The sequence below is a fragment of the Symsagittifera roscoffensis genome, chromosome 2 (assembly GCF_963678635.1).
Source record: "Symsagittifera roscoffensis chromosome 2, txSymRosc1.1, whole genome shotgun sequence".
Taxonomy (NCBI): Eukaryota; Metazoa; Xenacoelomorpha; order Acoela; family Convolutidae; genus Symsagittifera; species Symsagittifera roscoffensis.
In genome coordinates this window covers 70,477,075-70,501,795 of record NC_087063.1, presented here as the reverse complement: position 1 = coordinate 70,501,795, position 24,721 = coordinate 70,477,075, and the positions used below count along the sequence as shown (strand labels likewise).

The 24,721-nt window shown below is 35.6% G+C and overlaps 2 protein-coding genes across 2 annotated transcripts; one reads left to right on the top strand and one right to left on the bottom strand.

The window, feature by feature from the left end:
- Positions 1-3,417: 3,417 nt before the first annotated feature.
- LOC134839206 (uncharacterized) lies at positions 3,418-6,332 on the bottom strand. Its single transcript, XM_063854680.1, has 2 exons — positions 5,254-6,332; positions 3,418-4,375 (listed from the first exon to the last, which is right to left on the bottom strand). Exons 1-2 carry the CDS (start codon positions 6,197-6,199, stop codon positions 3,459-3,461), a joined length of 1,863 nt encoding a protein of 620 aa, XP_063710750.1. The 5' UTR covers positions 6,200-6,332; the 3' UTR covers positions 3,418-3,458.
- An 8,568-nt stretch (positions 6,333-14,900) lies between these two features.
- On the top strand, positions 14,901-21,781 carry LOC134840399 (putative leucine-rich repeat-containing protein DDB_G0290503). Its single transcript, XM_063856182.1, has 2 exons — positions 14,901-15,365; positions 16,140-21,781. Exons 1-2 carry the CDS (start codon positions 15,228-15,230, stop codon positions 21,525-21,527), a joined length of 5,526 nt encoding a protein of 1,841 aa, XP_063712252.1. The 5' UTR covers positions 14,901-15,227; the 3' UTR covers positions 21,528-21,781.
- The last annotated feature ends 2,940 nt before the right edge of the window (positions 21,782-24,721 follow it).

The following is a 24,721-nucleotide window of genomic DNA, read 5'->3' as shown; positions in this document are numbered from 1 at the left end:
GCCTTGTTTCCGCTCCGAAAGTTTTATCCAGTTGCTTATTTGAATTGCAGATGTCTAGCATGGTATGTTTGTCTAGAATTCCTGTTTGATAAAAACAGGTATTATAAAAATGTAAGGGTTTTTTTATTTTTTTTTTGAGACGCCTGGAAAATTTTAATACTTTTTGCAAAAAAAAAATATATTTTTCCCCAAAATTTTTCTACTAAATTTCAAAAAAGGGGTATACATAAAAAGATAGCCTACTTTTTTGTGTGGCTGCATACTCCTCTGGGCTCTTTTTGCTTTCCCCTTTTGTCTGCAGCCTTCGAAAACGTCTGTGGGGAATATTTGACCGATATTTTTTTTTCGTTTTCTCAAAAACTATCCTACCAAATCTGATATTTAGGTTTCAATGAATAAAATGGTAGTGAAAAGCTCCCTTTATTAAGCGGTTATGCCCAAATTTTTCTGCACAGAAAATACTGGCCCTCGGAATAGTTTTTTTGACAGTTTTTTAAATTTTCTTTCAAATTTTTTTTCGAAAACAAATCTCCCAAACCTGAGGTTCTAGGTACAATGAAGATAACGGGTGGTGGGAAGCTCCCATGCATTAGCGGTGCCACTCACAATTTTGCACACAAAAAGTTATCGTCCTCGGAAAAGTCATTTTTGAGATTTTGAGCGTTTTTTTTTCAAACTTTGTTGAATTCGAGCTAACAATACCCTTCTATATCTGAGATTTTGGGTTCAATCCAAAGAACTGGTTGTGTGAAGCTCATTTACATATGCGACTACGTCCAAATTTTTTATGCAAAACAAATCATAGCCCTCGGAAAAGTCAAAATTTTGGTTTTTTGTTCGTTTTTTGAAACTTCTTGACTAGTATCGAGAACGACCCGGCCAAACCTAGATTTTTGGGCTTAATCGAAATAACAGATCGGTGAATTTTTTCTACATTAGCGGCTACGACCAATTTTTTCTAAAACAGAAAGTTATGATTCTCGGAAGTGTTAACTCTCTGATTTGTTGACCGTTTTTTGGTCTTTTCTCGATAACTATCCAGCCAAAATTGATATCATAGGTTTAATCGACGCAACAGGTAGTTGGAAGCTTAACTTTATAATTTGCTACGCCCAGTTTCTGCTAGAAAAAAGTTATGGTCTTTAAACCAGTTAAAGTTTTAAAAATTGGACCTTTTTTGGAAGTTTTTTTACTCGACTCGAAAATTACTTGCCAATTATCGGGTTAACTGTTCAATCGAGAAATGCATTTTGGGAATATTCTCTACTTTACCGGTCACGACCTGTGTTTAGCAGAAAAAGGTTACTGATTTTTGAATTTTGACTATTTTTATAGAAACTTGAATTTTTTTTGGATGATAATTTCAATCGAAAGAAGTGGTGGCGCAAATTTTTCCTGCAGAAGCGGCTACTCCTTATTTTTTGTAAAAGCAAGGCTAGGTTTTTGAGATAATTCCAAAATCTCAAAAACGTTCACTCTTCTCACTTTAGTTGAGAAACATTTAAGTTTATGGGCATAGTCTAATTTTTGGAATTACGCATTTAGTCCAGCATCAGTATAACAAATTCAAAAAAAATTTTAAATACTTACCTCCAGCTTTAGCTGAGCCCTAGGTGTCCTTCATCGAGACATACGAAAATTTTGGTTCTCCTAGTTATTTTCAATATCTTTTTTTTTCGACTCATGCTTTTTTTATGATTGTGCTGTATCGCAAATGGTGCGAAGCTCTGCTTCGCCTCTGTGTGAAACTTAATTTAATCGAAGTCGTAATTGAGCAGTCGACTTATTAAATCATCTTGATTTTAAAAAGTTTTCTTCCAAAATTCCCAATTTAACTTCCTCTGTTACATTTAAGCATGTTGGTCTCATAATTTTGTATTATTTAAACTTGATTAATGATAAAGTAAATCTGTAGCTCTAAGCAAAATGTATAATTAATAGCTGCTCTCAGTAAACTGCAGTTCGCGATAAATTTTCTGTTTTAGATTATAACATGTCACTTAAAGTAACAGTTCCAAATCAGTTTACGGAAAATGTGAAAAAATCTGCTCCTGGAGTATTTTCTTTAATTGGGGTACCGCGCAAAACAAGTCAAGATGAAGTGGTGATCTTTGATGCTTTGAAATCAAACGAGTTGAACTTGAACACCATGAAAGATGTGAAAACTAGTTTGACCTATGTTCTTTCTCATCTTGCCGCTGGAATCCATTTGATAGGGTTCCTTGTTACCTTTAGCGGGGAACCGAAAAACGCTAAAGGAGACTTTACGAAAAATGCCAGCTCGGAAATTAGAAGTTGTTTGTCAAAGGCATTACTTAATCTTCAATTTCAGCTGTCAGATTTCAACAGAACCATCTCAACTCTTGTTGGAATTTATTTTGATTTAACAACTCACAAGCTACAAAGTGTTGCCATTCAAGTCTGCAAAGGAAACGTAACAAATGTAAACTCAGTCGAAATAAAGCAAGCAGAAAGAAATATAGAAGATATATTTAGAAAATATAGAGTATCGGTTGATTTAGACATGAAACTATCTAGTTCTAACTTCGCAGAATATAATTCAGTAATTGAGAAGCTCTCAAAAGAGATAATTAAGAAGTTAAATCCAAAAGATGTCATAATTTTGTCAAACCAAAAATGTGTCAAGCCTGAAGACCTTGTGAATATACACCTCAATAAGGAACTCAAAGAAATAACGTTTAGTATTTACGAGCTTTCGAAACACGATGAAACTTCCAATATAGCAGAACAATCTAAAATGGAAGTAAATATCAAAGGAAATATACTCGTTTTGGGAGTTTTTGCTCGTGAACAAAACCTTGCTTGGACCGATCTCTTGAATGATATCTCTATGGATTTATCGGAATCGGTTTTCTATAGGATTTCTCAAGTGTTCGCAGAAACAGGACAAGCTAAGAAATCTAAATCAGTAGACATAGCTCTACCTGCAAGATGTTTTATGGAGAGTGAATTTTTAAACATTCCAATTTTGGCTGGTTATGACGAAAATCAGCTAGAAGTGTTCTCGCAGAACTCGCTTGGAGGTCTTACAGCGATCAATGGATGCAAGGAACAAAAAGTGGCTCTGAATTCAAAACTCGATAAACCTGGAGCTCAAGCTTATTCGAACTCAAATATGATAATAATTCTCGGTGCATTGGTTATTGTTTTGCTGTCAATTATAATTGCTTATTTTACTTTTTAATTAGTAAGTATTAATTACAAAGTCGTCCAATCATCTTCTTACAAGCAAGGTTACAAGACAGAAGAACTTTTTCAGCCGCATAGTGGTGAAATGGTTTTTCTTCATGCGCGTAATCGAGGATATCACAGCGAGCAAGCTGGGGTTGATTTTCAGTGTGATATTCTGGAACACGCATAAGGGGTTATCGTGCGGTTAGATCGAATAAAAAATAGTTTTTGTCCTGAAAAATTTGAATTTTAGCAAATATCCATACTCAAATATCATCAAATGGGTTAGTTAGTAACGCATTTTCATCTGTTGCTTTTATATCTTCAGTCGATTCACTTTGTTGCTCCTGACTGCTACTACTCTCCAAATCTTCATCTTGGTTTAGCTCCTCAGCTTGTGATTCTTGGTCGCCCTCCAACGACGAGACTTCATCGTCGTCATCATCATCCTCGCCCATCCCGTCATTCAAACAATCATCGGCGCCCTCAATATCCGCGCCGTCATCATCGTCGCATTCAAGCAGCTCCTCGTTATTCAATTCGTTTTCATCAATATCCGAAACATCTTCCTCTTCTGCTTCTTGTTGGCCCTCGATTTCAAGGTCACCAAAATCAGTCACAAATTCTTCAGAAGCAACAGTTTCAGGGTCATCTGAAAGTTTATTTTTGCTTTTTGTTTTAGTGGCCGCAGACCTTTTTCTGGCACGTGTTGATGACTTTTTAGATGATTTGTTTTCCTTCGTGTTCGTTTTGGATTTCCTCTCATCTGGTTCTGCAGAAGTTTTGTTTTTACGAGCTCTTGCTTTCTTTGCAAAGACCGATTTCTCTGAGAACATTATGGGTCGCTTTGATTTCCAAGGGTGTTGTTCACAATGACTCTTGCAGATGCCTTTTAACCAAGTGTCGATTGACTTAAAATAATAAACCATGTTGCTGTAAGACTTCGATTCGAACTTGTAGGAATCGAAAATGCTGACGGTTCCCCGTTGCCACCGGGATCCTATGACTTTTTGACCTTTACCAAGCCACACTTCGATGTGTTTCATGTTGTGAGGTGAGTTTTTGAACTTGACGCCTTCGTTGTAAGTCCCAGAAATGAACACTAAATCTCCAGGCTTCATGTCTTTTTCGTCCTGTATGTCAATTGGTAGTGTGTCAAACATGTAGGCCTGGTTCCAAGGACCTGCAATTTCATAAAAATTTTGTTTTGAATGCAGAAATTGAAACAGTTGCGTCGAGTTTGACATTACTTAAAAGATATTTCTGTATGTACAAAAGTAAGATTCCAGTTAGTTGCGTGCGTCGATGTCGAAAAAAATGTTGGTGCGGTTTTGTGGGATCAATTAAGCAATCTCCCCCCCCCCCGAAGCAAAAACGGTAAAACGCAACAAAAAGACGTCAGCAAAAGCAAGTAGATGGTTCGCAGTGCGCAATCAATTGACCGACTGAAGTTTATTTTCTTTGAAAATCGAGAAAAGTTTTGAAAAAGAAAAAATCGAATTTTATCTAAAAAATTTTATTAAAAAAAGTTTGAGGGCAGAAAAAAGTCGCTTTATATGCCTCAGTTTATTGATTCCTTTTCACTTTTAATTTTTGTAATTTTTGAGCTTTGATATTGAAAATTTTGGCGTTCCAATTTGGAGAATCTGTTTTATGAGTTCATATCATTCAAACTATTTTCAACATGCCTCAAGTACCTATTGAGCTTGATATCATTCAAACTATAAACATGCCTCAAGTACCTATTGAGCTTTATCTCCTCCCCAAGCAAGAATGGGATTTCTTGTTGTCTTGCAAACTATGGCATTCACGTTCCAACGAAAAACACGCAAACGCATAATCTTATCAAATTTGGATCGAAAGATCCCCGTTATTATCTTTTGTAAATTGACTCTGAATTACTGAATTACAGTTGCTTTTCTGACGACAGTCCACGAGTCTTTTTCATCTTTTGATCGATGATTCATTTTCAGAGAAAGCGATTATCATATCGTTTGGGGGCGTACCATTACATACCATTTACGTTTTTGGAATGAAATATGAAAAAAATGTATAACTCACCAATTCTAAACCCGAACAAAAACTGTAAATTCCACAGAGCCCTCCTAACTAGCCCACAGCAGTCCAAAAATATTTTTGATTCGAACTCTGGCTCGCCCGGTTTGAAATACCTCTTCGCATACGGAACTCCGAGATACTTTTTCAACTCCATCAGAAAACGCATCCGAAGATTCCACATATTGTGCGGCATCGCTCGTTCTTTTTGCTTCCGTTTCTCTTGAGCTTTTCTCAATTTTCTCTGTTGTTTTAGTTGATCTATTTTCATTTGCTGAAATTTTTGAAAACCGTCTTGTAAGTTATTGGAACTTATTTTCTTTTTCGGAAAGTTTCCTGCTTTTTGAGGAAATTCGATGACAAATGATTCGGATTGTTTCTTTCGTTTCACCATTTCGAATGTTAATTTTTCCGAATTTTGATTCTCAAAAGACGTAATGTTATTACTTTGTTGTTTTATTTCTTCTGCATTTATTGTGTTTGGTTTGATTCCGTTTTCTTCAGAATTCGAAAAAATGCTCGATTCGGGTAAATTGTTGCTGCTCGAAGAAACAAAGTTGCTATCGCTTGCTGTCTGAAACTGACTATCAGCTAAGGATTTTGAATTACTTAGACTAATATCTTCATTAAGCTGGCTTGAAACACTGTCTGACGTTGTATCGCTAAAATCAGTCCGTATTTGGTTTTCAACTCCGGATAAACATGGTCTGGCAAGTGTTGTATCGTTTTCTGGTAGTGATTCTTGTTTACTTTGGTCGCTCTCTGCATTGTGAATTTTTGATTCATTTTCAGCGTTTTTGTTTTGATCCAAACCATTCATTTGAACTGGTGATAAAATACCACTTGAAAGTTTCGCACTGGAATGGTGTTGATGATCATTGTCCCCATGGCAAGTACTGTCAGACAACTCAAAACTTGAATCAACTGCTGTTTCAGAACCATTTACATTCATGATACAGAGGTCGCTTAATTTCAATAACTTTTAGCTTTGTTCTATCAAAATATGCATCATACACATGTTCACAATGATGAATAATATAATATAAATTTATAAATAGTCTAAAATGAAGTGTTGTCTATCTATGGCTTAGTTATTTGGTCTATGGCTTGAATCCTTTCAAATTTTTGTATAAAAACGCTCGTGGATAAATCAGTTACACTGCACGCCGTGTTTTATCGTACCGACTGTTAAACGTTGTCAGTAGCTGTGAAGTGTTTGATTTTCATTTAGTCCTTTCGGCGCAGTACCGACAAAATTGTATAAAAAGTAGTTTTGTTCACGTGGTTTTCTGCATTCAATCAAAAACGCCGGCAAACAAGCAAGTTGGGCTCATTTGGAAAGAATGATGGCGAGAGAAATAAGAGTTTGTGGAGATGAAACGTTTTCTAAGTTTAAAAAGATATTGGGCTCGGATTAGAGGCACTTAGCATTGTGGTAAGGCGTTAATTTTAAGATCGTTGGATAGTGTATTGGATCACTATCCAACGATAGTGTATTGGAAAAATAGTGCGCGAGGACGAGCTCTCACTTAAGATATTCCGGGTTCTTCTAATTCCGGGTTCAAAATTTGTACCACGTGAAAGGTCTAGACGCAAAAAAAGAGCTTCGCTCAATAAAATAACTTGTCCACGTACTATGCTTAGACAGGCCTGATAGCTTTTCTTTTCATAGGTTCTCTGCGAATCGTAGACAACAAAAATTTCAAGTGTAAAAGAACGAAGCAATTTTCACTTACAATAGTCTTGCTGATTTCTTTTGTTACACTAGCGTCAGCTTAGGATTAGTAAGACTCCCTTCTTTTTTTGCTAACCTAAGTCGCAAAAATTGGTGCCACTTTTGGGGCTCCTTCACAGCTTTTTGATAGAATGTGCTTTGACATTCGAATAGTAATAAATTAACACCGTTGATGCATTTTAATTTTATCAAATGAACCGAAAAAAGCTATTTGTTCAAACAACATTACTATAATAAAAACTCGATTTCAGAAATTTTCTAACTCAATATATCTCGCAATTTTTTGAAATGCATAATTTATACATAATATGGCTTTATGCTTTCCATACATGCAAAGTTAGTGTGGATGCCCACAGTTTGTTATATTCTGAATTATTACTTGCAAAATTGCGTCTATTTGTATTTGGTGCCAATTTTGCTGAATACCATTTGTAATTTATTAGCATATGTAGCTGCTTTATTCGTGAATAGTGTTTGTCGATGATTAAGCGTGCGTGGCTGAGTGGTTAGTGTGTGAGACTCAAATTCTCTATGTTGCAGTAGGTCGCAGATCGAATCCTAGACCTAGCAGAATTTTTTCTAATGGCTTATTTATATTTTTATTGCACTTTCTAGAGCTGCGTTTTGTCGTGTTCTCGCAGGTGTTTGCGAAGCGAAGCTTCGACGCTGTGTAAAGTTTTAATGCGCTCTAATAACTACTGAGATGCTTTCATACATATTAATGTATTTATGTATGCATTTAGGTGTATAACCACTTTCAGTTCAATTAAAACTCAGCTGCTAAAAGCTAGGTAATTTGCGCTCCCCAGTTAAGAAAAAGGAAATGGGGCGAAAATCGTGAACGACTTGTTGTTTCGAAAGTGGATTTTAGTTATTGGGTTTTCCGGCTCTATAAAACCCATTCATTTAATTTTCTTAAATAAGGTTAATTTTATCAAAAAAGTGTCAATCAAAAGCTGTTCTTGAAGCTCAACGAATTTTAACCTGTTTCTCTTTTTTTGTTGGAACGTTAAAAATTTCCAATTTTTTTTTCTTATTTTTCCTTTTTTTTTTAAACCTTTTTCATCCTTCTATTGGCTATGATTTTTTTGTTTCTCTTGAAACTAACTGTTAATAATCTGGAAACCACATGTACTGCTTGTAAGAGTTTTAATTGCAATAATAAGGCAATTTTTTATCCTTAATGTTAGCAAAAGTTTTGCAGCCGGGTAATATACTTTTTCCCCATTAGCTAACATCATCGATCAGTTAACTTATGATTATTTGCATATCAATTAGCAGCTGTTTTTGGTCTTGGAATACAGATAACATACAAGCTTGGTAGACAAATGTTTGGGGTTCAAGTCCGGTCTGGAGCTTGAAAATTTATTTGGAGAAACTTGAATGAACTATAGTTTCTCTGCTTAATTTTGTTGAGTTAATTTCTCCTATATATGTTTTTTCTGTATTAAAAATGTTTGAACTCCAGTTAAAGAAGTTACATTGAATCTTTTGATGGTAAAGATAATTGAATATTTTTCTTTTTTGATTTCAAAATTTTTTTGTTTTCAAATTTTTGTTTTTCTCTTCAATAGCACTGACTGAAGATTGTGATTTTATTTGTAACTAAAAACTAAAAAAAATGTTGGAGAAGGAATTGACTGTAGGTACTAACTAATTAATAGATTTTCGACAGATAGAAATTCATTTTTGTAATGGGAGAATATGTCAGAGAATATAATTTTTGCTTTCAGTAGTGCAAAGTTGCGCTGTTCTTTTATATACGAAAATTTTTTCCTTAAAAACACATTTTTGAGTTTGAAGTAACACATTATGCTATAATACGAATCCATAAAATGTGTTTTTTTTGTTTTCCTTTAGCATATTTCAATAGTTTGAATTTATATCAGGTTTAAGATATCAGATTTGTTTTTGTGGATTATTGTATAAGTTGATTATTTGAGAATAGAGTGGAGTTTCAGGCGAGGATTGAGGTGGTATCATAATCACTAGATTGAAAAATGGAGTGACTTGGTACGATTATATGTCAACTAATGTCGAAACTTGCTGAGGTCGTCTATTGTTTTAATGTTTTTTTTATGGTAAAATGTTGTTTCCGCTCAAATTAATTTTTTCCCGGCTTGTCTTTTGATTTTATTTTGAATTTAATCAAAAGAATTTAATAAAAAGAAAGCAAATTCGACTCTGTAGTAACAAAAGTGCGAGTGACGTAAACATGTAGGATAAATAGGGATTTGAATTTTAAAACTTCCATTGCGGAAAAAATTACATTTTGTTCCCGTTTTATCAAATTGGGCAAGTTAATTAAAAAATAAATTGGTTTTTAAGTTGGCCATAGGTTTATTTGTTGGTCTCTGAGTGTTCCTTTTTGACATGTTTGAGGTGTTTTTGCAAAATTCAGCGCTGTCTACATGAAAAATCTTCAGCCAAAAAAACTCAATAGAAAGGTTTTTGAAAGACGTTTTTTCAAATATATTTAAAAATCTAATTAAGTGTAAGAACGTAGTGAGTACTCTTATAATATAGGTCTTCGTGATTTTATTTGCCCTTTTTTCAGGAAAAAGTCTGAAAGTTTGTTTACGCTCAATTTTGATTTTTCGCGGTTTGACTTTTGATTTCTTTTTATGTTCACTTCATTTCTTTTGGTAGGCAAACTCCACTATCGAACAGCAAAATTGTAAATAGCACAAAAAATTTGTTCAACTTCTAATTTCGAAAATGAAAATTAGTTACTAGCTTTCTACCATTGATTTAGTTTTTTCAAATTAGGTTACTTTTATCAAAAAAGTGTCATTCAAAAGTTGTTCTACAAATTCAAGAAGCCGTAAGTCCATCTTTATTTTTTGAAATGCAAATTCAAAAGCTATCAGTTGGCTATGTTTCCTGTATGCAGTTGAGCGTTTTCACAGACTATGTATTGAAGCTCAAGCTAAAAAATGCGTGCATTACTCAAGGTAATATTTTCGCGAATCACATAGTTTAGTTAAAAGTCAATAATTGTTTAATTCTCTGTTTCAGTCCGCAAATTTCAGCGGAAAAAATATTATGAACAATAAGAAGTTTATTTTGTATGTTTCACTATGTTTTTTAACAGAAATGAAGCTCATATATTATCAATTTTGTCAAGTTTACAAATTTTGATTCGATTTCTTGAAATGTGGAAATATGCATGTTGCCATATTTTGACAAGACCCAGGTATAATGATTCCTCTGAATCCCCCACTGGCCTTCTACTTCAGCACACGAATAGAGAGTTACGTAATCGTCCTTTTTGAAATCTAGAATCCAAACCGTAATGGCTGTATAGTTGTATGTTCTCCTGGCCGAGCTGGGATGATCCAATGTGAAATGAGTAAAAGAGCTGCTTTCGGCCAAGTCCACTGTCAATTGTCTGTACGCGGGTTTCACAGTTCCCAGCAGTCTCTCGTAATTTTGTCCATTTTCAGATCTCATCAATTCAACTTGGTAGCCTAGAATATTAAATGGTAATACTTTGGGTGCAAATTTAATTAACCGTTTTGCCCCCACTTGCAAGAGTAAACCGAATTGCATGTGTTGTTGTATTCTATGTTAAATCTTAGCTGCCAAAAAATCCAGTTTTCTTAGCTCAGGATTCAACAAATTCAGTACATCGAAACTATTCACCTGTTAAGGCATGGTTTATTATGATATCGAATCGAACAAGCTATTGTGGCAATTATTCTGCGGCTAATTTGTCTTATACTATGCTGGATATTATGCAGTTTTAAATGCACTTTTCTTTTTAGCCGTAAATCATTCGTGGAAAATTGCAGATAGATCATTTTTCATTCAACTGTTTTCATTGACTACAAAATTACGAGTAGACGGGTTCCGTGCACAAGCTTTATTACATAGATTCTCAAAAACCTGATGACGAATCCGTGGCCAAATGTCTGTACTATGGCCTCCTGTAAGAGAATAGTGAGTGTCTTACCTGTGTATCTGAATTTTAATTGTCTGCAGGGCACCACCTTTCCTTTCTCCTTGTGAAGTTGAACCCACTCACCCAACAACTCATCCAGCTCTATGTGTACTGGAACGACTAGCTCTGGACACCTTGTATTACTGAGACGCTTGCAGTCACAATCCAACGAAAAGAAACACAACAAGGATAAATAGGTCACAAATTTAACCATGGCTCCACTTAAGTTTTAAACAATTGATTTCTGACTCAGTTCAAGAATTATCTGCCGATTCAGAGTAAATACTGAATGAACTTTTTTGTAGTTTGAAACAAAGTTCATGGTTAAATGGTATGATGCGACCAACATATGTTGTATGAAAACTAAAAACTAGATCTATACAGAACTGATCTAGAATTTTTTCGAAGGGGGACGGAGGGCCTTTCAAATTCACTATATATTGGCGCCGAAGGTACCCGCAGAAAGTTCTTAGGGTCGGTTGGGCAAAAATTGATGTAAAAGGGACCCTATGAATGGCGAGGGCGCTAAATCCCCGAAAAAAGGCAACTCCATCAACTATAAACAGGAAGCTCCGCCCCGCTCCATCAGTTAATTCCGCTGCTTCCTAGATGCATTTGGGATTTATCTATGATTTTTGCGAGGGGGGTTGCGGATTTTTTTTTCGGTCGACGCAATTTTCCAAGATTTTGCTGGTCGAAACAAAACTTTCGTGTTTGTGGTAGAAGCAAAAGAGATGTGATTATTACTAATTTAACTAATTATTTGGTAGTTTTTGCGCATTTCACTCAACTTTGGAGAAAAAAATTTTAGTTATCAGATCCTTGGGCCAATTTTCCATTTTCACAATTCAAATTTTCTGTTTTCATAATTGCTTTTTTTGTGTTATAATGGCTGATTGCGTGATGTAACAAAGCATTTATGAAAAAATTGTGTTCACAATGGTTAGTTTGTTCACCATGCAAATTTTCATTGCTTTATGACAACGTTAATTAAGTTTTACAGAACAAAAATTCAAATGTGTAGGAAAGTGTAAAAGAGTCGGAGTTAGTTAATATTGTTGACGAATAATTCAGTAGGTTATTTATGGAGGAGAAAAAAGCGATGGCTATGGCTAAGGCCCCCTCCTTTCCACGATTCGACCTCCTGAACACCCAAAAAGCCCCCCCCCCCCCCCACCCCCTACGTACAACTATAAGGCATCCATTTAGGTCGAGAAAAATTGGTTGAAATATTTGTTATTTAGACTAATTCAGCAGATTAATTCATACAGCAGGCACAATACAGCCTAACTCTGCTTCAACTAATATGTTTACACTGTCGAGTTTACGAGCGTTAGTGTATTATTACGAACCTTCTTTTTTTTCTAATTTAACTCGCAAATAAAAGTTTTCATTAAAAGTGTTAAATTGGTGGCACTTTTGCTATAATTGCAATTTGTTGCATTGGAAATTTTATAGTATCTCTTCTCTGCTTTATATGTTGCGAAGCTTTTGCGAAGCGCAGCTTCGCCTCTCTGTTTATATTATAATCCAGTTTTATTCGATTGGTTGTAATAGCTCAAGCCTTATTTGTATATTGTGAATGCCCGAGAGAACATCAGAACAATAAGGGAAAATTTTGATGAAAGAATGAAGAAAACATCATTTTTTGTCTACATTTTGCATTAAATGCTTTAGTTTTTGACAGTGGTGAATTTAGGCTGTCCTGATTTTGAAAAATATATATATAAAATTTTGTGGACCTTTTTTTAGATTGACTAAATTGATTTTCCGAGCTCTCCCAAAATACTGAAAAGACCCCGTTTTGGCCAAATTTTCTGCGCCTGGACAAAATTTTGAAAAAACGCGTTAAAAAAGGCGCTTTTAGAAATGTTTTGGAATCCCCGCACGCTTCCCCCTCAAAATTAGTCAGTATTGGCGCCTTCAGAAAAAAATAAGGGTCTGTCAGCCAAAAATGGCTATCTTAAAATAGTTTAAAAAAGGTGGACTCCTTAGTACGGCAAGGGGTTCAATTCAATTTATTAAATTGTTTTTTTTGGAACTACAAGTGATCTTTAGAAAAACGTTCATCGAAATTATGGCTCGGAAAATACAGAAAATTTTGTAGAAATTCAGCTGCACGCTTAAGTTTTTATCGGTTAACAAAGTCGTTTCATCTAATCGAATCGAAATAAGAAAAACAATTGCTTTGTTTTCAGGTTTCGAGAAATTGTTGTCGATCTAGCCTAATTAACTATTTTTCTACGCTTTTGTATAAGTCTCGAAACTCACCACGCACTAAAAACGGCATTTATTTTAAAAAGAAAACAAACGAACGAAAAAACCTGTTTTCTAGTTTTTTTTAGTACAGGCTGAATATTCTGTGCTACTTGCACAGCAACAGGCTATCCTTGTTTGCTTGTACGTTTGTTTGTTTGTTTGTAGTTTAGGGGAATCTTTTGTTACTGAACTCCTCTCAAAAGGTGGGGCCAAACGTGTTTAAAGCAAAATCAGCCAGCTGGAAGTCAAATCATTATAATTAGACATTTAAGGATAGAAAAAGCGAAAAATGGTAGTCAGCGCTTCCTTCGCTGTTTGATTTTTTTTGATGCTAAAGAGAAAAAACTAGCTTTTTCCTAAGTATCACAAATATCGTACACAAGAGAAAAAAAATTGAAAAAGCATTGGATCTATTGGAGTTCATGAATGCAAAAAGTAAACATGCAAGTGGAAGTTATGAAAAACAATTCCTATACATATTTCAGCACAAGTTTCATTTGAAAAAATCTAGGTAAAAGAAAACTGGACTAAATAAAATCTGCAAATTAAACTAGCTTGTTTTCTGCTATGAATTTATAAAGTATAAAGGTCCGGAAAGCTGAAATTTGATGCCATATTTTTCATTTGATGGCAATCTCGACTTCATCTGCCGGTTTTTTGTGTTGCCAGATTTTGTAGCAAAAATAATCCTATTTTCGATGTTCATGTCCACTCCGTATTCGGAACGACCTATATGGGAGATTGCTGGGCGAGTAGCACAAAGTTTCCCAGTCATGTATGTTGCAAAGCGCAAAACTAATGAATGAAAGATAATTAAAAATTAATCAATGAAGCAAAGCTTTTTTTCAGATGTTTTAAAATATTTTCTTTATGTATTTTTTGTAGGTTGTCATAGAGAGGAAATGGAAAGCACTTATCAATTTCCATAAATTTTTATGATGTTTGGTCTCAAAATCTTCCAATCTGTTTTTCCTTCGTCCCCTATCTGCGGTAATTTAAACCAAACTTGAAAATTGGTAACTGTTTTCTCAACCACGCGAAACTTTTTCAACAGATCAGTTTTTTATCGTCACTCTTTTCCCAATTGACATGGCTTTAATATGATACCTCGCAAAAAACTATCAAAATATTGTTTATGCTATTTGGTTTTTAAGGTAAAAAATCTCCTTTGATTCCAATAGTTTGTTCCGATTTCAGTTGTTCTGAACAATGCTTTTTAGCTTTTTACACCTCTTAATAACTGCTGCAGATCTACTGATTGTAATTTTAAACCTGTCGATAGCTTTTTGGTTTTTGAAGCTTGAAATATACAAATTGTTCACGTTTTTTAAGAATCTAATCACGACGTCTAATGAAGCATATTGCTATGACTTCGCTATGTTCATACATACTAACTGGTATGACGTGAAAATTCTACTTGGTATGAAACTACTTGGTTTGAGATATATTTATTAATGCAACCTAGTGTGAAAAAAAAAATTCTTCCGAACCCGAAATTCCGTCCCGATTTCAGTGTTCGGAACATCGCTTTTTAGCATATTACACCTCATATCTGCTGCAGATCGGTTGATCAGTTTTTCAAAACTATTGATAGCTTATTGTCTTTTGAAGCTTGAAACAAACATAAATTATTCACGGATCTTAAAAATGTGATCACGACGCCTAATGAAGCACATTGCAATGACTTCAACTTCAATATGTTTATACGTACAACTATGACTTTTGACTACTCATTTTTTCACAAACTGATACTCATAAAAGCCACCATTTTAATTATGCTATGATTCATGATGAAGATTTGTACGTAAATTGAACAACACGCCACACTGCTAGTAAAGACTATAAAAAAAACTGATTAAAACTTCGTTTTGTTCACTAGTCTTGCTAAGGTGTTTCTTCAACCGTGTCACTTTTCATAAACTCATTTAACACCCAAGCTTGTTTCTATTTGCTTTCAATTTTTGCCTCAAAATTTTCACGCCTTAATCATAAACTCTCATAGTTTGGCATCAGTTTCTTACCAGAAGTTGAATTTCTGTAGAGATGATTTTTTCCTGCTGGGAGCAGGATTTAATCTTGCTTCTTTCTTACGTGTTGACATTGGCCGTTTTCATCATCAAGTGCTATGCGGATACAGCGTCATTATTGCGCCTGGAAATTATCCGGCTGAAAAGCAGAATGGTAAGTAAAATGATGGTTTCTGAACAGGGGCGCCTTTAGAAAAATTTTAGGGTCGGTCGACCAAAAATAAATTTTTTAAAAAGTACCAAAGGGGGGACCCTTTGGGTCGGCAGGGGGTCGAATCCCTGAAAGGAAAGGCGTCCGCCCCCCCCCCCCCCCAAATCCGCCCCTGTTTCTGAAATAAGCATATTTTGCCACCTTAAACAGTAGTGGGATCAGCGTTCATGTGCGAGTGAGTGGACATTGCTTTAAAAAATTCGACCCCCTGACAACTCAATTAGTCACTCAATGGCACAACATTTATAGCTTGCATGAACTATTGAATATTGGAGCCCAAATATTGTTGGGCTCCTCCTTATGCTCCAAAATGTTTTGAATATTCGAGCCCAAATATTGTTGGGCTCCTCCTTTTGCTCCAAAAGTTTTTTGAATTAGAGAGTGGAACTAAGTTTTTTCCTACCATTTTTTATTGAGCTCAGAGCAGTTACTTGGAAAATCCAATTTAATCCTTCCTACTCAAAAAATCCTAGATCAGCGTCTGCAGTCAAAGAATTGACTTATTGAAAACTTGCGTTGGTTATGATTGACGAGGAAATTTCATACTTTTTGGCCGTTTGTAATAATATAATGTATCTCTTAATCTATTTTGGATACTTATTTTTCTTTTCGTGTTTTTGTCTTTTTATCAGTTTTGTTCTACTAGGTTTTACTAAATTTTTTTTTCAAATTATCGAGGCAACTTTTCTTAACATTTGGCATCTTTTGTTATTTTAGGAACAGCTCCCTTTGAGTCGCGACTCCTCAAATGATGATTACGACGAAGGCGTGAACAAGTCAACAGAGAACAGATACCTGAACAAAGTAGTCACCGAGCAACAGACGAAGCTGAGCCAAAGCAACGTACAACTGCAAGTCCTCAGCACCAAGTACAAAATGGTCAAAGCTGAGTTGGAAGAACTGAAAGCAAACAAAACTTCGGCTAAAGATACTTCGTCTAAGAAAAAGCAGGCCCAGGTTTCCGAGCCGAAGAAAGCAGTTGAGACTAACCGACAAAAAGCGATAGTCGACGACGAACTGGTCTTTGAGAACTCGGCTCAGGTTTCTTCAGCGCCCGAATTAAACAGCCCTTTAAGTCTACCCGATGTTCCGGATTCCAAGCAAGCTGCAGGTATTAAAGAGCGCTTGTTGGGAAAAATGAAAGATATTGTCACACAGCTGGAAGCGACCAAATCACAACTGGCAATGAAAGAAAGCGAAACTGTGAAGCTTCTCGGAGAACTCGCTCGTCTCAAGGAGAAAATTGCGCAACTCGAAAGCAGTGATAATTATTCATTTGGAAAGGGAAATGGGAATAACGAAAAAGAATTGAAGGAACTGAAGAAAAAAGTTGGTGAAAAAGATTTGGAAATCAAGGTGTTGAAAAATTCACAGCAAGAGAAGAACAAGAAAATTGAAAGCTTGACTAAAGATCTCAGAGATGCTGGATTCGAGATTCACGATTTGACAAAGCGTTTGAGAGAAGCTTCAGACATTGGAGGAAAAAGCCCAGAAGCTGGAAAACTTCAGCTTAAAATCAAACAATTAGAAGAGGAGTTGAATTTGGCAAAATCAAAAGCGCAAAAACCTTCGTCAGATGCAGAAGTTGGAACACTTCTGAAAAACCCAGAAGTTGGAAAACTTCAGCTTAAAATCAATCAATTAGAAGATGATTTGAGGTTGGCAAATTCAAAAGCGCAGAAACCTTCTTCAGATATAGAACATGAAATCGAGACAAAAAAATTGACGGAGCAAATTGATTCTCTGAAGTTTCAGCTGAAAAACTTGGAAAGCTTGAACTCTGCAATGAAGTATGAAATCGAAAGCTTGAAAGTACCCAAATCAGAAGACGGAAAAGACCGAAATCATTATGACGGAGAAAGTCTGAAAATCGAAATATCAAAACTTAATCGAGAAATTCAGGTTAAAAACGATCAAATTGGTCAACTGGCAAATGAAACAAATGAAAATCAGTCAGAAATCAAGAAACTGATTAATGATAAAAATCAGTTAAATAAAGAGTTACTTGACACGAAAGCTGAACTTAAAAAGCAAAAAGAATCACTGGCTAAAAATGAAAGCAATTACGAAAAGTTGTCCCAAATAACTTCCGAAAACAAAGATTTGAAAAAGAAACAAGCAGAATTTGAGAGCCAGAAGCATTTGGTCCGTGAGCTCAAAAGCCAGATTCGAAACTTGGAAGACAGTCTAGAAGATTCTAGATCAAACATGCAGAAACGTCAAAATTCAGGTCAAAATGATGGCAATCGGTCTCAAGAAATTGCGTATCTCAGAAACAAAATCGAAGTTCTCGAATCTGAAAAAGAAGATTTAGAATTCACTTTGAACGGAATGCAAAACCAAATCAGAGCCGGCGCTTTCAAAAATCTGTCAGATTCAGGAATTGTTTCTGAAGAGTCAACAATAACTGTAGAAAAAGTTGAAACAGTCAAGAGTGAAGTGGAATTCAAGTTCCAAACAGACGATTCGCCGTCGAATACAATTGAACATAGCTCTGTTGATTTCGTCAAAGGCCTAGAAGAACAAGTTAAAAATCTTGAGAAGAAAAATTTTGAGCTGAATAAAAAACTAGAAGACGGTTTCGACAATTTCAGAAATAGCGTTGTTACAAACTTGGATAACTTGTACAAAAATTTTGGAGGAAGCCCCAAGAAACAGTATCAAAATGACATCAACGAATATTTCAAAGCGTTTGCAACATTCTTGAAACTCAGAATTGAGAAAAAAGATTTGCTTTTGAAAGAACTCAACGGAGAGAATGAAAAATTAGCCGAAAAGCTCCGAGGATTGCAGGCCCGACAGAGTTCTGACACATCGCAAATGGAAGAATTTCTGAAATGCAAAGAAATTGTTCATTATTATGCCAAAGAAACGGGACTTGAATCTCAGATTGATCAAAACTCATTCTTGAATGAGCTCACAACGATTTTTGAAGCCATTTCGACAGAGCTTAAGCATGCTCGAGAGAGCGAAAAAGAAGAAAATGTGGACTACAGAATCTCAAAAAAGATCGAAAATCTTGAAATTAAAGCAAAAAAATTGTCGGAGGAAAACATTCAGCTCAAAAACGAATTAGCTCACAAAGAAAATCAAGTCATTTTGACTGAGTCTAAACATGCGCGAGAGAGCGAAAAAGAAGAAAATGTGGAATACAAAAGCTCAGAAAAAATCGAAAATCTTGAAATTCAAGCACGAAAATTGTCGGAGGAAAATAATCAGCTCAAAAAAGAATTGGTTCAAAAAGAAAATCAAGAATCTGAGCATCATTTCCAAATGGAGGAACTAAATCAAAATATTAAAGTTCTGCAATTCGAAATAAGCGATCTTCGAAAGAATGAACCTCAGAAAACGCCTCAAAGTGACGAAAATGATAGCAAAAATACGACAAACAATGCAGACTTCGAAGTCGAGTTGCAACACACGAGGGAAAAGGTTTGTACACTTCTCCAAATGCGAAATATTGGGTTGGACGACGGCCAAGATTTAGAAAGTCTTGTCCTCACTTTGTACGAAGATTTAGTTTCGGAGTTAGAGCGTGAAAAAGACGTTTCGTGGCATGAGCGAAATGAAAACCGAATGTTGCTGCAGCGATTAGACGACAGCGAAATGTTCTACGATGATGCGATAGCCTGTCAGAACATTCTAAGAAGGCTTTTAAGCAAATATAACATGCTTTTTAGCAATTCTAGTACTTTGGAAGAGCTTGCGAGCCAGATGGAAGCTTTGACTGAAAGAATCAAAAATCAACCGACTCAACAACCAATTCAAGCTCGGTCTTCAATACGGGGTAGGAGTTTGACAAGTTTCCTGAAGGGGTCTTCGAAATTGGTGAAGAAATCAAAAAGTAGTCAGAACTTGAAAGGCTCCCAAATGAGCATAGCGAGCTCTTATATGTCGCCTATGGGCAGCGAACACCCAAACTCATCCGGAATTTTCAACGAATTTTCAAAACTATCCACGGAACAACTGAAAGCATCGATGGAAAACATGCACGAAAATCAGCTACAAGAGGTCGACGAAATCAAAGTGAACTTGTACGAAATTCTGAAAGTTCTGAATAAAGCTCCTGAATATCCAAAACCATCGCTTCAAATGGTCAAAATGATCCGTTCTGAAGTTGAAAATCGCAACAGTCAACATCAGGAAGAAAGCAACGAAAGAGAGCGAAAAATTTCCGGAAGTGAAATGTATGTCCAGGAACTGAGGAATGAACAAAACGAAATTCATTCGAATTTATACGCGTTGCTTCGCTCTGCTGGATTCGAACCCGATCCGAGCGCCAACTCGGGTAGGATGTCGGAAATCGCTTTAACCAAAGTGAACGAAAAGTTGGTGAGCTTAAGAAGAGTCGCCAAAGACTTCGAGAATGATAACCAGGACCTCGAGAATCAAAACCTCGAATTGAAAAACCAACTTAATGAGCTGAAAATGAAGAATTCAACTGAAAATAATGAAGTCTTAGGAAGTGTCCGAGCGCCCGAACCCATTAATTCGCCTTCAGCAAAATACGCAAATCTCGACAACAACGCTCAGTTGTATTCCGAAATTGATATGCTTAAACAAGAACTCTCAGGTTTGCAGGAAAATTTATCTGAAAAAGAAGGACAATTTCAGCAAAATCTGACCAAAGTCGAAACTGAAAAAGAAGATTTACGACGACTGCTTAAGGATCAAGAAAAGCAATCTGCCCAAATTATTGAAAAAAATAGTTCGGACTTAAAACAAGCTTTGATCAAACTCGAAGAAGAAAACGAAGATTTGAAATACTCGCTTGAGGCTGAAAAACGAAAATCTGTGAATGAAAGTCTGAAACAAAGTATTTCAGAAACAGCAAGCGCTGAAAAGATTTCGTTAATGAACCGAATCAAAGTTCTAGAAGGTGAAGTTCAAAAATCGAGCTCAGCTAAAGTAAACAAAGAGGCCGAGTTGCAAGAACAGGTTTTGAGTCTTATTGACCAAAACACGAAACTGATCGAGACGAAAAAGCAGCTGCGAGCTGAAATTAAAGCGCTCAGACAGCAGAGTAAAGACAGTCCCGGCTCAAGAGATAGCCGCAGCGATAATGCTGAAGAAAAACTGCGCTCGCAAATTGAAAGTTTAGAGGACGAGCTTCAAAGTCTTAAAGATCAGAATGCTGAAGGTAGCAACCAAAACACAACAAACCTCGAGGATCAGTTGAACCAAGAAAGGTCAAAGGTCACGCAACTTCAGAAGGAACTTTCAAGCTTGACGGGTATATCCCAAGAACCGGGTAAGACGCAGAGTTTGGAGCGAAATCTTGTTGCTGCCAATGCCAAATTGATGGGTCAAACTGAGATGATGAAACGCCTGCAGATGCAAATGGGCGACATGAAAAAGCTGGAAATAAAAGTCCAACAGCTTGAAATGGAAAACGAGATTCTGATTTCGAAACTCGAAGAAAATGAAGTTGAAGATATGACCTCAATTAGATACGCTTTCGATCAGCTTGTTGAAGATTTGGACATCAAGTTGCCGGCTGAAGATTTGGGTTTGGCTGACCAAATGGAAAATGCATTCGAAATAATCAAAAAACGAAACCGTAGCATGGCTTCAAAGAAGGTCACCTTTAACCCGAACTTGACCTCAACGAGTATACTTTCGGGAAAGAAGTCGGCGAAAATCAAGACAAAAACTTGGCCGAAAGGCGAAAGCGGTGACTCTTCTGGTGCCGAGGACGAGTTGTCGCTCAACATAAACTACCAACAACTTATTGACAGTCTTGAAAGTAAAGTCAAACTTCAGGAAAGCGAAATCACACAACTAAAAGAATCTAAAGGCGGTGCTGAAACTTTCAGAGGAGTTCTAATTCGATTGCTTTCTATTATAGACGGACCGCAACTTTCTCGAACTAAAAACTACGCCAGCTTGGATACTGAAACCTTGATAGGTCAGTTGGAAAATTCCATCGTTGAGTTGATTCAACAGCGTGAAGTGGAACTGCCGAGTTTGAGTGACATAAATGTGAGGTACAGTCGGCCGCCTGAACAAACTTACGAGAGGGGAGGGAGATCGCAATCGGCGAGTAACAACAGTCGAAATAAGTATCAAGGATCATTGAGCGCATCTAATCTTTCACAAATTTAAACTGACCATTATAATCAGTGGCGAGATACTTTGCGATAGTTGGGCGACCAGGGGAAATATATTTTTTTCTAGTCTGCCTGACAAAAAGTTGACGCCTAAAATAAGATTCCTTACTAATTAACCGGATTTCTCTAAATGCGCTGCTGCTTATGCCACTAATGAATTTTATAGTTTGAAACGAGTTTCAATTCTTTTGCAAGGAAATTAAAATTTTATAACAATTAGTATGCGTAATTCAAAAGAATATTATTTTATTGCGTATTGCTTTGTGTAGAGGTTGAAGTATAAATTGTTTTAAATAAGATCAAGTAGAATTTAAGAGCTCCATTTCTTGAAATTCTAAAACTAGAAAACAGACTCTCGGGTAAACAAAAAGTCGAAATATATGTTGGATCGGCTAATTTGACAATTAGTTTAAACCCAAAAAGTGTCACGTACTCAGAGATGTGTGTTATTATTTCACCAAGCATGTCGAAGATGCTTTGAAACCAAGATGACAGAAGAGAAAGATGCTGAGAGAAAAATTATTATGAGCTTAAATTGTTTTTGAGAGTTGGTAAACTGCTCTGTAAAAACAATGATTTCGATCGCCTAAACTTTGTCGTGCAAGTGATTAAATTGGGTTAGCCAATATCAACCCCTCCCCCACACCCCAGCCCCAGCATACATCTTCTCCTCTCTTCCCTGCCTCTTCTGCTCTATTTCTTTACTCCCTTCGCCATTAACGCCCCCCTCTCTACTTTTTTGAGATATCAATTTTTGGCTGAGGGAACCTAAAATCTTTCTAAAGGTGGCTTTGGTGCCCATATTTACTAACTTTTAGGAGATGCGCGCGCCGAAAAAAAGCAATTTTTCGGCCAAAAATTTCCAAAAAAGTGCTTAAAATTGTTTTTTTTTTCACAATTTTGCCTGCAGCGCAAAAAATTTGGCCAAAGCAGGGTCTTTTCAGTGCTTTGGGAGGGTTTGGAAAATTAATTTAGTGAAGCTTAAAAAAATTCGACAAAATTTTCGAAATTTTTTTTGAAAATCCGCGCCCTGAGAAAACATAAAACAAGACTGAGGAAGACGAGAACAGAGAAAACGATGATGCTACACAACAAAAAAGAAGACAAGCGAAAATTGAATTGACTGAAAATGAGGACATGGCGCGAGTAGCGAAGATCAAATTGAACGCTGTAGACTCATAGTTTTTTAATCAGTAGCGAAGTATCATCCGATTGGATTATTTATCAAAACTGAAACATATACTAAGATTGTGTATACTAAGATTATGTATACCAATTTCGTTGATCGGTCTTGACAGACATAGCTATAAGTTAGACTATGATAGCACCTGCTAAAAAAGTTTGCCCTGCGTGCTTGGATTAGAAATTATTGTCGTTAGAATTATCTAATCGAATACAGTTGTTCATATACCTGTATTTAATCTAAATTACTCAGCTATTCCCACTTTTACTCATCGCAAACGAACCAAGCTTTCACAAGGTTTTCTTACCTACCCGTAGCAGCGGATTGCTTTGTGCGACATGGCGTTGTCAGCTGAACAAAAGCATCCACAACGTATTTCCAAACCTTTTGACCCAAAACTTCACATGAGCCGCTAATATAGAAGAGACTAAATAAATCGTGGGACTCACAAAATAGCAGTTTTTCCGAAAAAAAGTTAGTAACCTTTTATTGCGAAACAAATCAGTATATACAGGCTTACCGGAATTAGCCTTAGAATAGAAAATTACGGGCAAAACAAACGCGCAGCGTCAAGACCAAGAAAACAGAAACCAGAGAAAGCAAGCGAAACCTGAGAGGGAACAGCAAATCCAAAACACCCCCTTCATGGAACCCGCCCTGGCGTCGGATTGATTTAAATTGATTTAATTCGATTTTAAATCGATTCAAATGGGTTAACAAGGTGCATTTTAGGAACTGAAACGGAATTGAAATCGAGTTAAATTGATCTTTCTTTAAAGTTTTGGATCAATTTAAAGCTCTTCCCTCCCCACATTTGAGTGTAAGTTTTTGAAAAACTATTTAAGCGTTGATTCAATGTAATTAAATTTTACGGGGTGAACAAACTAACTATTGTGAAACGATTTTTTCTTCTTACTTCACATCGGAAAATCACGCGTTTAGTCATAATCACACGTAAAGCAACTAAGAAAAATAAAATTTTGAAACGCGGGGGGGGGGGGTAGGGTTGGACAAAAGATCGATATAAGTGTCTAAAAGATCAATTTAATGCGAATTGAATGGTTTTTCCGGCTCACTAAAAACCACTCGAATGTCAATTAAAACCAAACGAACTTACTAAAATTCTTAAATCCATTTTAAAAGACAGGTGAGCAGATCGGATTAAGTGTTCATTTCAAATCGATTTTAATCCACTTTTTTGATAACACGGCTAAAAATAAACGTGAAATTAAAAAAAATTTTGAAATAAAATCACTCGTTCTGGATGCTTTAGAATTCAAAAAAAGTCCAGAAAAATCAAATTGATTCTCGAAAAAATGCAACTAACCAATAGAAAGTCATCATTGTAAATCAGATTATGGGTAAAAATTTAAATTATCAAATCAAAAAAAGGGTCACAATATATCACATTTTGAGCTCTAATATTTGCAGTGAAATCATCAAAAATTATCATTGTAAATCAGATAGTGGGCAAAAATTTATGTAACAAAACAAGAAACTGTACACTATAAAGCAAACTCTGAGCTCAAAAATATGAAACAAAGTTATAAAAATTCATCTTTGTAAGTCAGATTTTAGGCAAAAAGCAACTTAGAAAATCAAGATAAAGGTCTCAAAAAATCAAGAAAGTGATCGAAAATTATCAGTGTAAATCAAATACTAGGCAAAAAACTATGTTACAAATAAAAAAAACACTCAAAATATATCAAATTTTGAGCTCAAAATTTCAATGAAATTATCAAAAATTATCATTATAATTCAAATATTTGGCAAAAAACTAAATGAAAAAAAATGAATATAGATCAAACTTTGAGCTCAAAAGATTCATAAAATGTTGTCGATATTTTGAAAATTATTTAGTCTTTTTATTATGCTACCATACGCTATGGATGTAAATGAAAAATGATGGTCACTGAATAAAAGTAACACAAACTCGAAACTGGTGAATTTCGAATAAAAGATTGATTTAAATAGAATTATTTTTTAAATCTTACTAAAAACAAAAA